Source organism: Columba livia, chromosome 3 (genome assembly GCF_036013475.1).
Source record: "Columba livia isolate bColLiv1 breed racing homer chromosome 3, bColLiv1.pat.W.v2, whole genome shotgun sequence".
NCBI classification, from domain to species: domain Eukaryota; kingdom Metazoa; phylum Chordata; class Aves; order Columbiformes; family Columbidae; genus Columba; species Columba livia.
Genome location: NC_088604.1, coordinates 121858553 through 121872786, shown reverse-complemented (window position 1 = coordinate 121872786; position 14234 = coordinate 121858553). Strand labels below are relative to the sequence as shown.

The following is a 14234-nucleotide window of genomic DNA, read 5'->3' as shown; positions in this document are numbered from 1 at the left end:
AAGTAACCCTTGACTCCTCGACCAGAATATCCACCGAAAGCAATCCTCTCTGGTTTGGGGAAATGCCCCGGTTTGCTGCGCTGTACCAAAGGGTACTCTCTCTTTCTCACAACAGCCACCTATCTGCTTTCCTTCCACGAGGCGTTTACACTTTCCTCTTGCGGCCCCAGACTGCGGCCTGAGGAGGACAAGGATGCAGACCTGCCCCTTCAGAAACAACGGGCAAACAGAAAAGCTTAGGGTGTTTCTCCACTGAATGCGGAAATAAGCGCCCACTTCCAAAAGCAAACCCGCTATCAAAGAGTGAGCTTCATTTACTGAAATCTCTGGACAGTTTTGCCACTGAAGTTCTATTTGTACTGGTATCTGTGGCTGGGTTTGCAGCTCAAGCTGTGTTTAAGAAGATGCACTAGGAAAGTTTAACACCACGTCTAGTTGTGGTCACCACTCTTTCCACTTCCTTCCCCAAAGGGCAACCAGAAAAGGAACAGAAGGACACACGGGTGAAGAGGCTGGTTCTGCAGTGGTGTGTGCGTCTCCTGAACGGGAGGCCTGGCTGCAGCAGGACGCCGAACTCACGCCCGGCTGACTGAAATATCACCGTGAACACCAGGGCCCCTTTGCAGGAAGAGGCTCTCAGTTATCAGACTCATACGCAAGGCAACAACCTACCGTGTGTTTGTGCGCTGACTTGGCAAATTCAAAGCAACCTGGAGCCTTCAGTGAAAGACAAGGGACAAGCTAATATGAAGAAATGCACATTTGCTGCTCGCTCCCTGCAGGCTCTGAGAGTGAATTCACCAGAGCCTGGCTGGCGCACAGAACTGACAGGGTGACAGGATAAGGAATCTCTCCTCATTAACGTGCTTTCAAACGCAGCGTCAGCTCGCCTATCATCTGAGTGCTGGCCAGTTACTTGTGTGGTACAAACGCTTTTTTCACCCCCCGCATCTACAGCTGGCGGATGGAGGTCTGTGACACAGGGGGTCTAGACGCTCCACCACAAACCGAAACGGTGAGCACCGCAACCCGAGGGAGCGTCTCCCGCACCACCGATCGCCCCCGTCAGCGCGAGGTGCCAAGCTCGTTGCGATGGAGGGACCGAGAGCGTCAGAGTCACCTCTCCCGCTGCTTCAGAAAACGCGCACGTGTGTGGTCTGGCCACGTCCTGCCCATGGGTACGTGTCAAACGCTTCAGCATCGGTACAGAAGTTTTCACCAGTAACCCAAATTCAAACTCAAAACATTAAAAGATTAAAAAGCAGCAGCTAATTTTTTCTCTATATACTACCTGGAAAACAAGTTGGGCCACAATAAACAGGCCATTTTTGTTGTTCACAATTTACATTCACATCTCTCAGTTGCGATATTCTACAATGTGATCTGACATCTTTTCACTATGCTCAAAAATGTTTTTTACTAGCAATTCCAGTAAATGCACACTGCAAGACAGTTCATTGTGCGTGTTAAATGAGCTACAGAGCAGTTAAGCATTACAAGGCATCAGCTAAAGTTTGACTTGGCAACACCTCACAGTTGGGTGGGTAATTAACATCAACCTTCCAATATTCAGTAACAAATGAGACAGAGACTTGCTTCCAATCCTCACCTCTTATTTCTCCCGTTACCTTCTAAGACTACCCAGAAATATTCACAGATTTGAAGGCAGATCTCATGCTGAACCAAGTCCTTGAGCCTCTCATTTTTCAAGACAGTCTAGCAAAGGCAACTCAGAACCCGACACCGCCTTACCTGCTGATGCAGTAGAAAGCAATGAGCCTGAACAAATCAGCAAAGCTTATTCCAGACCCCTCCAAGGAAAATGCTGCAAACAAAGTTACAAAAAGGAAAGAATCACACATCTATCCACCATATCTTAGAAAAGCTTAATAAAATGCATCTCAGATTTATGCATGAAATTATTGGAAAACTATACAAAAATTATAAAACTGGCGACAGTGTGGTTAAGAGGAAACGGTGTGGAGGTGTACACGTCTCTGATACAAGAATATACGGATAGTCTTGGTGGTAGGCTTGTTTTTGTATTCCAAACATATGGTCTAATTCCTGGTAAAGAGAGCAGGTGGGATTAGAATTGCACATTTTGCTAACAGACAATAAATCAATGACTGAGGCTTTGTTTGCCCGGTGCACTAATATACCTAAGTTTAAATCTCTTATTTCCTTCTCTTACATTCCATCGTACTCACTCGTCTTCTCCCCACGCGGTAGCACCTAATGGGCGATGATAAATTTGCACTCACTTCAAGAAAACCATTTAACTTGAAAGCCCTTTAAAAAAACCCCTCAGACAATTCTGCTTTGCACAATAGGTGAGCAAGACATGAGCAATGCCTTTCATTTTTTCCTGCTCCATACCCTTGCTTCTCATTGACATGAATACTTGTTCACAGTAACAATGACAAAGAAGTGGTTGCCACCCCACGTTAAGCTCTCTGTGACTGCGGTGGCAAATCCCACCCAATGATTACGAAGATGAAGCAGAAGCAGCTCCCAGAGTGAAACGACCCAGACCTTCCACCTCTGGACGTGACTGGGCGCACTCACGAAACGTGACGGCGGTGCGCGACGGGTCCTGAAGCACAGGCCGCCGGTCTCTTGCAGCCTCCAACAGCTTCTGCAAAGGGGTGAACGTGAAGCCCGAGGTTGCTGCAGCCCACGCCGGGTTCGGAAGGCAGACGGCGGGCGCGCCCCTGGCGGGTGCGGTGCACACACCGGCGTTTCACCGGCAGAGGAGCGCTCCTGGAACACATCTGCCACGGGAGCACGTCCACTGCCAAAGCCGCTTCAGGCGGAAACGAGGCAGACCCCTGGGTTTGAGGGGGAAGCCAAAATCCAAGCGGCGGCTTTGGACACCTCAGCAATGCCTCTCAGCAAGCAGCGAAGGAGTAATGCTCTCAGTACTCCGTGTTGGAAGGCCACTGCCCCACGCCAAGGTGCCAGTGCTGCTGACTACACCGTCTGCACGTGAACCAGAGGGAAGCTTCAGTCAGGCACTGATCTCTCATCCAGACTTCACAGCCTGGTCACCTGTGCGGTGGAAAGGGGATTTCTGTAAGAGGGACGCTGACAGTGCAGTCAGCACGCCGGTGACCTGGGCTGTGCCGAGAGATGAGTGGTCCGGTCCCCGGCTGCGAAGCCTCAGCTGTGACCAGTGAGTAAAACACCAGCAGACACTTCCCCCTTGTGGTAAAGTTTTGTTCATGAAAGAATTTATTCTATAGACGAGGGAGAGGGAATTCCTTAGTGTAACAGCCTACGAACTCAGCCCCTAGTCCAGCTACCATTGGCAACTTTCTCCTGTCTCGGCCGTGCCTGTTTGCGACTGGAACCAAACCAGACACAGAGAATTAACTTTTTGTTGGTGGGGGCAGGAAAGGGAGAGGCAAAAAGGAAAAGGTCAGGTAAAACTGCCTCAGTTTGCTAATGCTGCAGACTCTCTGCTTCAGGGAAGTTTCACTGAAGTTGTTGCAGATTTTGTTCAGTTTCCACTTTCTTGTACAAATGAACCATGTGCTCTCCTTGCAGTTTCTGCACCACCTATATGCACCAGCTGCAGCTTCCTTTTTGCATTCCTATACCTTGGGCCTATTTTTCACACTGTCCCTCTAAAGAGATGAGGGCAGTATTGTTTTGAAACTGACCAAACTAACATTTGCTCATTTCTATTAGAAAACAGGGAACAAACATAGTTTGAATTAAAAAAGAAAAATCATTGATCTCACATCAGAAACAGTTCCAAAGGGTTAAAATCCATCTAGTTATAATATTAAAAGAAAAACAAACAAACAAACAAACAAACCAACCACCCCACAACCATCAAAAAAGCCACACTCAGATCTGATGAGAGAACTCACGACAGAGTTGCATCCAAGAACAGTTCCCCCGGCTACAAGAAAACGCAAGGACATTCACTGACAGCAGACTGGGTTATGGACTGTGTTTCTACACAGGAGGGTAACCACCCCCAACAATCAGTAAATCCCAGACCCCGCAAGGTGCACGAGCGAGATATTCCAGCAGCGCCCAGCGCAGGCGTCGGCACTGCCGCGCACCTCCCGCTGCCCGGGACAGGCCCGACGCGCGCAGAGCGCGTCATCTCGGGTGGCTGTCGCCAAAGCAGAGTGCTTGGAGACAAACAGCTGAGCAGCACGTAACTCACTACTTACTGTATGTGCTTTCTTTTATTGCAAACTCTTTTAGGCAGGACCCACAGTCACTGGGCAGACGCAGAGAGATGACTTTCTTCTGCAGTCTCGCAGATTTCCTAACCAGAAATATCTGTTGCGGAGAAGGCAAAAGGACATGGCTTTAGCTTCATCACAGATGCCTGAATGGAGACATATTATAGACAAAAGGAACCAGAACAACTTCAGTTCATGATCTCTGATCTATATAAAATGTTTCTGAATGTTACTCAGTCATTCCGGCATCAGGCCCAACAGCTTGGTGCAAAACGGCAGCAGAACACTTAGGAAAGTGTCTCATCCTTGTGTAACGCAGACACAGGACACCGAGTCCACTACGCGCGCCTCTTTGCTCTCCAGTTCAAGGCGCAGCAAAGCCCAGGCAGACTCCAGAGGAGACTGATGGCAGAGCCGCGTCCCTCCAGCCCACTCGCGCAACCCTTCCGCACCAGGGTGGAGGCAGCGCTGGAAATCCGCCGCCAGCCTCACCCAAGCTGACAGGGCCTGCTCTCCACCCTAGCAACTTCAACGCAGGCATCAGTGAGGACAGAATACTGGTGTTTCCCATTTATCTATTACTGTCTTGTTATGAGGGAAATACATGGCTCACACAACCCTGGTTAGGTTGGAGTCGTAACTGCAGCAGTCTAGTTAGTCCAGTTCTCAGCTCCAGAGGACCCCAAACTAGTCCCCCAACATATCAGCCCAGGTACAGAGTCACACTCCAGCTGGTCCAGCTGCCAAACGCTCAGGAAGCCCCCACTTGGATTATCCAAAGCACAGAAGTGAAGGTGGGCTGTTGTTTTGTTTGGTTGGCTTTGGTTTTTTTGTTAACACTCACATCAAATAAATCCAAACGCAAGTTCTTACCCCGGGAGGCTGGGCCCGCAGAATTTCCATGGCTTCAGCATCACTCAGACCAAGCTGCAGCCACACAGGGTGAGTATGGAGGAGTTTGTCCAATATGCTTAGCTTGTTGGACAGGCTGTCGTATCCAGAGTCCCGGGGGCAGCTCTTTACATCGTTCTTCTCAGGAGAGACATTATCCATGTCCTTCACTGGTCTATGAAAAAGGACATAAACCACCAGACATGCTAACCCCCTCTAAAGCACCACTCGGTTCAGACAACAGTTACCACAAAGCTCATGGCACTGCTGGCACCCTGGACTGGTGTTTTTCCTACTGAGAATTCATATAATCAGCATACACAGAAATTCTCTTATCCACAAGACTTCTTTCTTTCACTTGTCCTCAAATTTAAACCATAGCATTCTTCTATTGGTTTGTTGAAATTTGGCAATCAGTTCAGATACAGATGTATATGCATACATGGTTGACTGAAGATTTCACCCCTTTTCTTCATTATGTTCACATCTGGAAGAAACGTTTCTTCAAAGGTATTGATATAATTGAGATATTTTTACTCCCAGATAGATGGAAAAAACTGCAGCCAACAGAGATCTTCCTCTGCCAGAAAAACCTGTTCAACACTGACAACGGAGCAACCCACTACCTGCTGGAGACCACTGCGCCAAACACAGGCACTTTCGCTGTTGGCCTGTAGGGATTATTCTCACAACAGAAGCCTACAAACTAGAATCACCCCGTCCTATCTCCAGACTGCTGCCAGTGCTCCGCCAGCCCTGCCACCTCGCATCCGCCTCCGTTCCCCGTGCAACGAGAGGCTGGGAACCTCGGTCAGGAGAAAACACAACGGGGCAAGGAAGGAGAGGAAAAAGAAAAAGGGGTTAAATCCCCCAAATAACTCCCCTAAGTACAACTCCTGGAGGCTACAGACACTTGTTACGCATTAAAAATCCAAATCAATTGAATACTTTGAGAACTCCTTTTGCTATGCAAAGCTTCACCGTCACTCACACAATACAGAATAGCCAGTAGGATTACACCTGTGCTGGTGGTTCACATTCCTCACTTTTCAGCTGCAGTGCATCCTGTGGTTCCCCCAGTACCCTGGTGACCACATTTGAGCAGGACAAAAAGCACCCTGCGAGCGCAGGGTGACCCCCACAGACACGGGCGAGCGCAGCGGGGGCCGGAGCGGCAGCGGACACCGCAGCCGCATTCCCCCGCAAACTTTATATAGATCTTCCCGCCCTGAGCGTCAGAAGGTGTCAGTAATTGCCAATATGCCTTCGAGGGGCACAAAACACACAGCAGCACGTTGTGCGCAGGAGGGAAGACAGGGCTCTGACCCTGCCGCAATAGGAATCCCGGGTTCCTCTTTCAGCCATGGTCCCAGCAGAACCTACACATAAGAATCTCCACAGAAGTCTCACTGTGAATCACAGAAGTGTTTTCATGAGCTGTACCTCCAGCAAATATTGCTCAGAAACTTTCCAGTCACCGCCAGAGCAGGTTAGCAATGTTAGAAACCTGAGACAGCTGTACACACTGACACTGGCTGCGGGTTTCACTGCATGGAACCTACTGCCATTCCTGGGGCAAGAGGTGGAAACGAAGCTTGTTGCAGAGGGAACATGTCTGCAAGGGAAACACTTTTAGCCTAGAACAGAAAGCTACGTCCCGTGCAAAAGAAGGTGTCTGCGTGGCGCCAGCTGTGAGGCCTGGCTCTGCTCACCACCGCCAAACGGCCTCAGGCTGCTAAGAGCCCCAGGTGACCATGGGGACACAGCGCTCCTCCGCGGTACGGCTGCGTCATGTTGTCAAGCACACCCCACTGTTACAAATCAGAAGATTAATTTGAATAAGGAGCTGTCGGGTTTTTGGAACCTCCAGGTACCTATGTAAACAATCCCTCCCACATGCGGAGGTGAGGAGGAACGCAACGCGTGAGCCCACACCTTACTGACCCCGACATGCACGCACCTCCTCGTGGGAGCCGCTTCCGCCCCCTGAAGAAATAAACCAAAGATTATGAGTATCTGATCATGACGAGACTTTCTGCCACTCCTAAACACCGCCAGGTCAAATGACCGCAACACGCCTGAGCCAGGTCAGTATTAGTGTGTTAGTGCAATCTGCGAGAAGGTAAATGAGAAAAAACAGCACTTAAACATTATTCACTATCCAAATAATACATAAAGAGGACGAGAGAAATATCAGACTGGGTGGACCCTGGCAAGAGCACAGCTTGGGAAAGCCAGGTCTGGCAAACCAGACACCCTACGAGGAGCCACTTCCCAGGAGCAGGAGGTGAACGCAGCCCAGTGCCCACAGCCCAGCACCCACAGCCCAGTGCCCACAGCCCAGTGCCCACAGCCCAGCGCCCACAGCCCAGCGCCCACAGCCCAGTGCCCACAGCCCAGTGCCCACAGCCCAGCGCCCACAGCCCAGTGCCCACAGCCCAGCGCCCACAGCCCAGCGCCCACAGCCCAGTGCCCACAGCCCAGTGCCCACAGCCCAGCGCCCACAGCCCAGTGCCCACAGCCCAGCGCCCACAGCCCAGCGCCCACAGCCCAGTGCCCACAGCCCAGCGCCCACAGCCCAGCGCCCACAGCCCAGCGCCCACAGCCCAGCGCCCACAGCCCAGCGCCCACGGCTGCTCCCACAGCCCAGTGCCCACGGCTGTTCCCACAGCCCAGCGCCCACAGCTGCTCCCACAGCCCAGCGCCCACAGCCCAGCACCCACAGCCCAGCGCCCACAGCCCAGCACCCACAGCTGCTCCCACAGCCCAGCACCCACAGCCCAGCGCCCACGGCTGCTCCCACAGCCCAGCACCCACAGCTGCTCCCACAGCCCAGTGCCCACAGCCCAGCGCCCACAGCTGCTCCCACAGCCCAGTGCCCACAGCCCAGCACCCACAGCTGCTCCCACAGCCCAGTGCCCACAGCCCAGCGCCCACAGCTGCTCCCACAGCCCAGTGCCCACAGCCCAGCACCCACAGCTGCTCCCACAGCCCAGCGCCCACAGCCCAGCGCCCACAGCCCAGCGCCCACGGCTGCTCCCACAGCCCAGCGCCCACAGCCCAGCGCCCACGGCTGCTCCCACAGCCCAGTGCCCACAGCCCAGCGCCCACAGCTGCTCCCACAGCCCAGCGCCCACAGCCCAGCGCCCACGGCTGCTCCCACAGCCCAGCGCCCACGGCTGCTCCCACAGCCCAGCACCCACAGCCCAGTGCCCACGGCTGCTCCCACGGCTGCTCCCACAGCCCAGCACCCACAGCCCAGCAACCACGGCTGCTCCCACGGCTGCTCCCACGGCTGCTCCCACGGCTGCTCCCACGGCCCAGCGCCCACAGCCCAGCGCCCACGGCTGCTCCCACAGCCCAGCGCCCACAGCCCAGTGCCCACGGCTGCTCCCACGGCTGCTCCCACAGCCCAGCGCCCACAGCCCAGCAACCACGGCTGCTCCCACGGCTGCTCCCACGGCCCAGCTGGCACCACCGGCACCGGGGAGCTCAGGCTTATTCCTACAAGCGCTTTAACTGACGATCGGGGCACTAAGCACCATCAAACCCTGACACATGGGAGTTCTGAAATTTGTCACCTCTTAGACTGTAAAATTATTTGGAGCTGGGTTGTGTGCGGAACTTCTTCGGAAACAACAGCGTAAAAGAAGAACCATTTTAATTCCTCTCAATGACTTGATTAATTCAAGTATACGGAACAAGTTGCTGTAATCTAGGCACTAGCAAAATCTGCTCCCTATACTGCAACAACTTAATTTCTCTCCTGGTTTTACTTTTTTTTTTCTATTTGGTTTGGGGGGGGGGTTCTGGTTTGGGGGGGTTCTGGTTTGGGGGGGGGGTCTGGTTTGGGGGTTCTGTTTCTTAGCCGCAAACTAGCTAACACTTGTTGAAATTAATTAGCTGAAGCCACCAAAATGGAGAAAGCAAACTGTCCACCCCTACGAAAGAGCTGTGCTTCCAAACGCTCTCAAGTTGAACAACGTGCAACCAGCGCCACGGCCAAGGGCTGTCCCTAGCTCAGCTGCCGTTCATTCCCACCGCTCAGCGTTCTATCCAAACAACTCGAATACATACTGGAGACAGCTCTATCACATTTCAAAAGTATTTACAGAAAGAAAAAAAGCTAAAAACACAGGTGTAGTTCTAAACACCAAAATGCGATCAACCTCATTGACTCGCTGGCTGAAGAACAAAGCCCCAGCTCCGGGCCGCGCAGTCGGACAGAGCAGAACGCGGCATCGCGCCGCTGCCTGCCGCTTGAAACAAGCATTTCAACAGTAGGACAAAGACACGTCCTCTTGCTAGCACAATGATTAAAACACTGAATATCCTCCAGATGCAGTCACGGACAGCAGCCATAGCAAAGCCCAGATGCCGGAGTCCCACTATGCCCCCTTGCAGGTACAAGTCTAACGTTACACATTTCCATAGCCCGCACCTGTATGCCGCGATCTATGTTAAAAAGCCAGAACCGCATATCAAAACAGTTTAGGGCTAAAAAAATGCCCCATCTACCTTTATTTTTTTTTTTAAACGTGTAAGATATTCACGTATAAATGAACTTAAACACATATCCCACAAAAGCATCAGCTCATAACAGTCAATATTTTAGTTCCCAGCCTGAGAATGCAAATAAATCACGTTATTGTATGTTGAATCTTCACAGAGCCCCCTGAAGCAATGAATATTTTTAGCTTCTACAGTGTGAAGGCAAAGCTCATTGCCCTAGACAATGAGAACAACATCAGCAGTTTCCTGCTTTAGTCATTCACCAGTATCCAAGGCTTGGAACAAGGAAGCAGAAGGGAAGTGCAGCTGCTTTTAGAAGATACTCGGGCAAATACACAGGACGACTGAATCTCTGGGCACTCCTCCCGCACAAAGGCAAATGCCTGGAACCAAGAGCAGAGCCATCTCCACCCCGGTGCCGGTAGGATGGAAAGTGCCAGAACACAAGCCCCCGAGGAGAGAGCACAGCGAAAACATTCCAGTCAGGGCACACCTCCGGCTGCTACGGAAAGAAACGCTTCAATCACCTGCGCAAATCGGCAGATCCATCCTCCGCCGTGAGATCTGTCTGCACCATCTCCTGCTTCAGCTCTCCGATCTCTGAGGCAATTGTGTCAATGAGCTAGAAAGGGACAAAAACACATGACGTCAGGTGAGCGGCAGAGGCGCGGAAACGAAGCCCGGGCAACGTCAGTCACCAGAGATCAATTGCATCCTATTTGGACTTCCCCTCGCAAAGGAAAAAGTAAGGGCTGGGGACAACTACGATCATTCGTGAAGGACAAATAATGTCTGTTTTGCACCTGTACAAAACCTTCCAGGTTGGCTGGCTTTTTAATTTGAATCTAGTAAATATATTATACAACAGATCCAAAGAACTAAATGAGTTCATCATTTGTAGCACTTACTTTCTCAAATTACACAAAAAAACATCATTAGAAGAGTTGCATCTGCAAGGGTTATTTCTGAAGGGACACCAAGCCAGCATCACGATATTGCGGTGGATGAAAAGCAACAACGCGAGGGAGAAATGGGTGGCTGCTTTTCATGTTGGGTCCTGGACTGCAAGTGAACAGAACTCAAGAGAGAACTGCCTTGTAACACTTCAGCTCAGGTGGAATACAATCCTAATTCCGGACAGGACGGCAAGAACGCATTTTAAAGCGGGTGAGATTAGCACTAGGGCTATATCCTGAGAAGCATGGCATTTGCTAGCCAGATGTCTGGGAAACATCTGGTAGAGCAGAAACCAACTATGAGGCTTGCAAAGGACGCAGTATTGGAAATTCTTTGCCGCAACTGCACGGAGTTTGCCCGACGCACGGCAGGACAGCACACAAACCCTGGCAGCGCTCCCCTCCCCTTTAATCAGCCTGCAGCGCTGCCACCCCCTCCACCGCCACCGCGACCCCAGGGCGAACCAACAAAACCCTGCAGCCGCGTGAACAGCCTTCCAGTCCAAGTCAGAACAGCTCCTAGTCACCCACACGACACGACCCTGAGTCCCACTAGCGTTAGGGAGCTCAGTGGAGCAGCGTTTTCAAGGAATCGCAGGCAACGCTTTTCTACACTGTTTTATTGGAAATTTTCCCCTTCCTCAGAAACTGACACCCTCCTTGCCGTGCACCATTCTTCTGATTGATTCCAACAAAGTGTCAGTCTCTACTTAAAAGAGGCCAGCTCCATTCAGTGTAGGCTGAGAATGAATTACCATACACTACAGCCATTCCACAGGCTTCTTTGTGTCGAGGTCAGAGCTCCCCGTCACACCGTACCACTAGCAATACGGTTCACAAACACCTTCCACCTGCTGACCCCAGGCAGCCCGGCGTCGCCGCAGCGAGCTGTGAGCACGGCCTTCCTGACCACGGGAAGGAGCAGCAGGAGGAACCCGCGCCGTCCTGACGGAGCAGCCTTGCTCCCCGCTGCACCCCCATGAAACAGCACCTCCAGCAACCAGCCGCCGAGCGCCCTGCGGGGTCAGTTCGTCCCTCCTTTTGCACAAGCCCCCACATTGGCTTCACATGGTGAAAAATACACATGCTGCTGCTGTTGGATGAGCCTCATGAAAGGCATCGCCATGCGTCTGACAGCGTTTGGGGCAGCGGCATCGCCTCAGAGGGCAGCGTGGCCTGTGTGCTCCAGGCCCTACCCACCGTGACTGCGTCCTGCAGATCACACCGCCTCGATGCTTCTCTTTTAAAGCCTCTACTGCCTTAGCATCATCATCCTTAACACACTGATTCCTGTAGTCTTCTGGAACGCAACACAGCCGCAGTTCTCCCTGACCTGATGGGGGTTTCACGCTGTGGTGTGCTGCCCCCAAGCAGGGACGTTCCGCCTCTTCCCGTGGGCTGGCCGGGCTGCTCATTCAGCCCTGATAGCTGGTTCAGCTTGTCAAAGGTTCTAAGACTTTTTCACTTTGTCTTGTGGTTAGCTTTGAGCGGGTTCACCAGCCTGAGCCTGGTCTCCGGCGCAGAGAGCCGGAGCAGAGGACGGGCCGGGCTGGGAGGACAACTGCCCGCCCAGCAGCCCGCTGCACCCCGCCAGCCCCCACGGCCACCACACCCTGTCCCTCAGCCACCCCAGCGACCCCCCAGGCTGTGGGGCTGTTTGTGCCGCCCCTGGAGCAGAGAACCTGTGCCCCACGTGGGAACCCAAACCAGCCACCCAAGACTCTGCAGCTCCAGGACACCTCTGGAGTTCAGAGCGCGGCTCTTCCAGCCACCCGGCCAGCAGCAGCACACGGGCGTCCGGGCTGACGCTCACGGTGACAAAGTAACCGCAGCCCCCCCGGGGAAGAAGCGGCACACCCCCATCAGGCACCGTGTGTGCTCAGAGCGGGACTGTGCACACGATGCTCCCACGATGTTTAAATCAAACTTTGTTCTTTTAAAAATAAACTCTGACAAGCCATGCCAAGACTTCAAGTCATCCATTAAAAGCATGACATTTAAATAATTTTCTTTTAATCACACCGATTGCTGTTCAGGTTTTAAAGAAAGAGAGCAATTGTTCTACAGAAAGTCTCTGGCTACAAACCCAAACTGCAGCTAGCTGATATATTATACTTAGACAATTTTTAACAGCAATCCTTCTGTATCTGCAAAGAGACCCACTAATTGAGTTCAATAGTCAATCAATTCAAAACAGAGAAGCTGATGACAGCAGTGAAAAGACAAAAAACTTGCATTTCTGTTCCAAGCTGTGACTGAGCAGAAGTGGAAGGACCAGCTCTATTAGGCCTAAATCTCTGAAGAGCAATCCACCACAGTCTCCAGCCACAACAATCGCTCTTAAACTATCGATTAGTTTCAAATATGAATGTGCCTTCTTAAAAGTAGTTCTAAATAACCAATGGCATTGTAAAATACTGACACAATGGATTTCTCGTTGTTATATCCCCAGTCTTCATTCATTATTAGTTTTGCTAAGTGCAATGAGGTAGTCACGCACAGCCATACAAGTTGTTACTGCTAAATAACACACGCTGCTGGCACAAGCCTCACCATGCCTGTACAGCCTCTGCAGCCTCCTTAACCCTTCTGGCTCTGATGAAGCTCTTCCGCCCAGTTCCGTGAAACAGCTCCTAATCGCTCAGCACAGTCTTCTGCTCGTTCTTGTTACTCAACCTTCACACCTTTACCTACATACCCTGGTACACATCTCACCACTTCCCTGCCCCACGTTTTCTGTCCTCCATTCAGGAGAGACGTTTCAACTTTTCAAGTACGCAAGCACAAGGCTCGCAAATTTTAATCTACTTCAGTGTCAGGAAGCAGAACTTCTAGATTAAGAAGCAGACAGACTTAAATTAAGGCGACATCCTTCAGCTCCCAGCCGCACGGGCACCAGGTTTCCACCCTCCGTTCTGGCCTCCGACAGCAGGTTTCTCAGGTTAAATGCTCGCAGTGTCTCCGGAAGCTGAGTGAATGAAGTGGAGTTCACACTCTGTTTACGATGGAGTTCCTAGTATTTTCAGATTTCCTGACCTCCCAACTGCTTCAATAAGGCAGCGCGCAGCCCCTCCTTGCTGCCGCGACTTCCTGCTGCCGTCAGAACCTTCCAAAGCTGCACCCGAACACAACTGAGACTGAGTTATTATTGGAACTGACCAAACTGCAGCCTCTGCTCTTGTCGCACCAGCCAGCCAAAGGCTCTAACACCGTGAGGAGCCACGAGCACGGCCACGTCGCGAACAGAGCCGCCTCGTGTGCTTTGTCCTGCAGTAATGGCTAAAACTTTAACTACTCCAGCAGATGACGCAAGGCTTAGCTTCCAGTTTTCAGTCACAGCGTTCCCTGAAGATGCTCCCTGTGCACTGTGAGAGCGCCAAGTTTTTCAGGCACCACGTAGTCAGGCCTGTGAGCAATGTAGCCAGGTGTGAATACGTTAGGGCTTTCGTCACGGCTTGCTGGAGCCACCCCAGAAGGAAGGCAAGGCCAGGCAGCAACCGGCACACAACACGAGTCACCGCCTGGAGCCTTACTATAGATGGCAAGTGATTCACAGTGATCTGCAGCTATACGTGATGTTTAAAATATGAACTCATGAAGCTCACCATATTATTAAACGCTATTTGAGGATTTCATCTGTTAATGAAACAGATATATTGCTGGTTAGAAC

General features: G+C 51.8%; 1 protein-coding gene across 29 annotated transcripts in view; it reads right to left on the bottom strand.

Moving 5' to 3' along the window:
* LOC102089333 (sodium/potassium/calcium exchanger 3) overlaps positions 1-14234 on the bottom strand; it is a 208563-nt gene that overhangs the window by 32299 nt on the left and 162030 nt on the right. For 27 of the 29 annotated variants that reach the window (XM_065059501.1, XM_065059490.1, XM_065059491.1 and 24 more), the window contains 4 exons: positions 10136-10230; positions 5079-5271; positions 4191-4302; positions 1753-1825 (listed from right to left, as the gene is read on the bottom strand). In XM_065059501.1, the coding sequence (XP_064915573.1) occupies positions 1753-1825; positions 4191-4302; positions 5079-5271; positions 10136-10230 (473 nt within the window). The remainder of the gene's footprint in view (positions 1-1752; positions 1826-4190; positions 4303-5078; positions 5272-10135; positions 10231-14234) is intronic. The other 2 variants (XM_065059515.1, XM_065059502.1) reach the window with 2 other exon arrangements.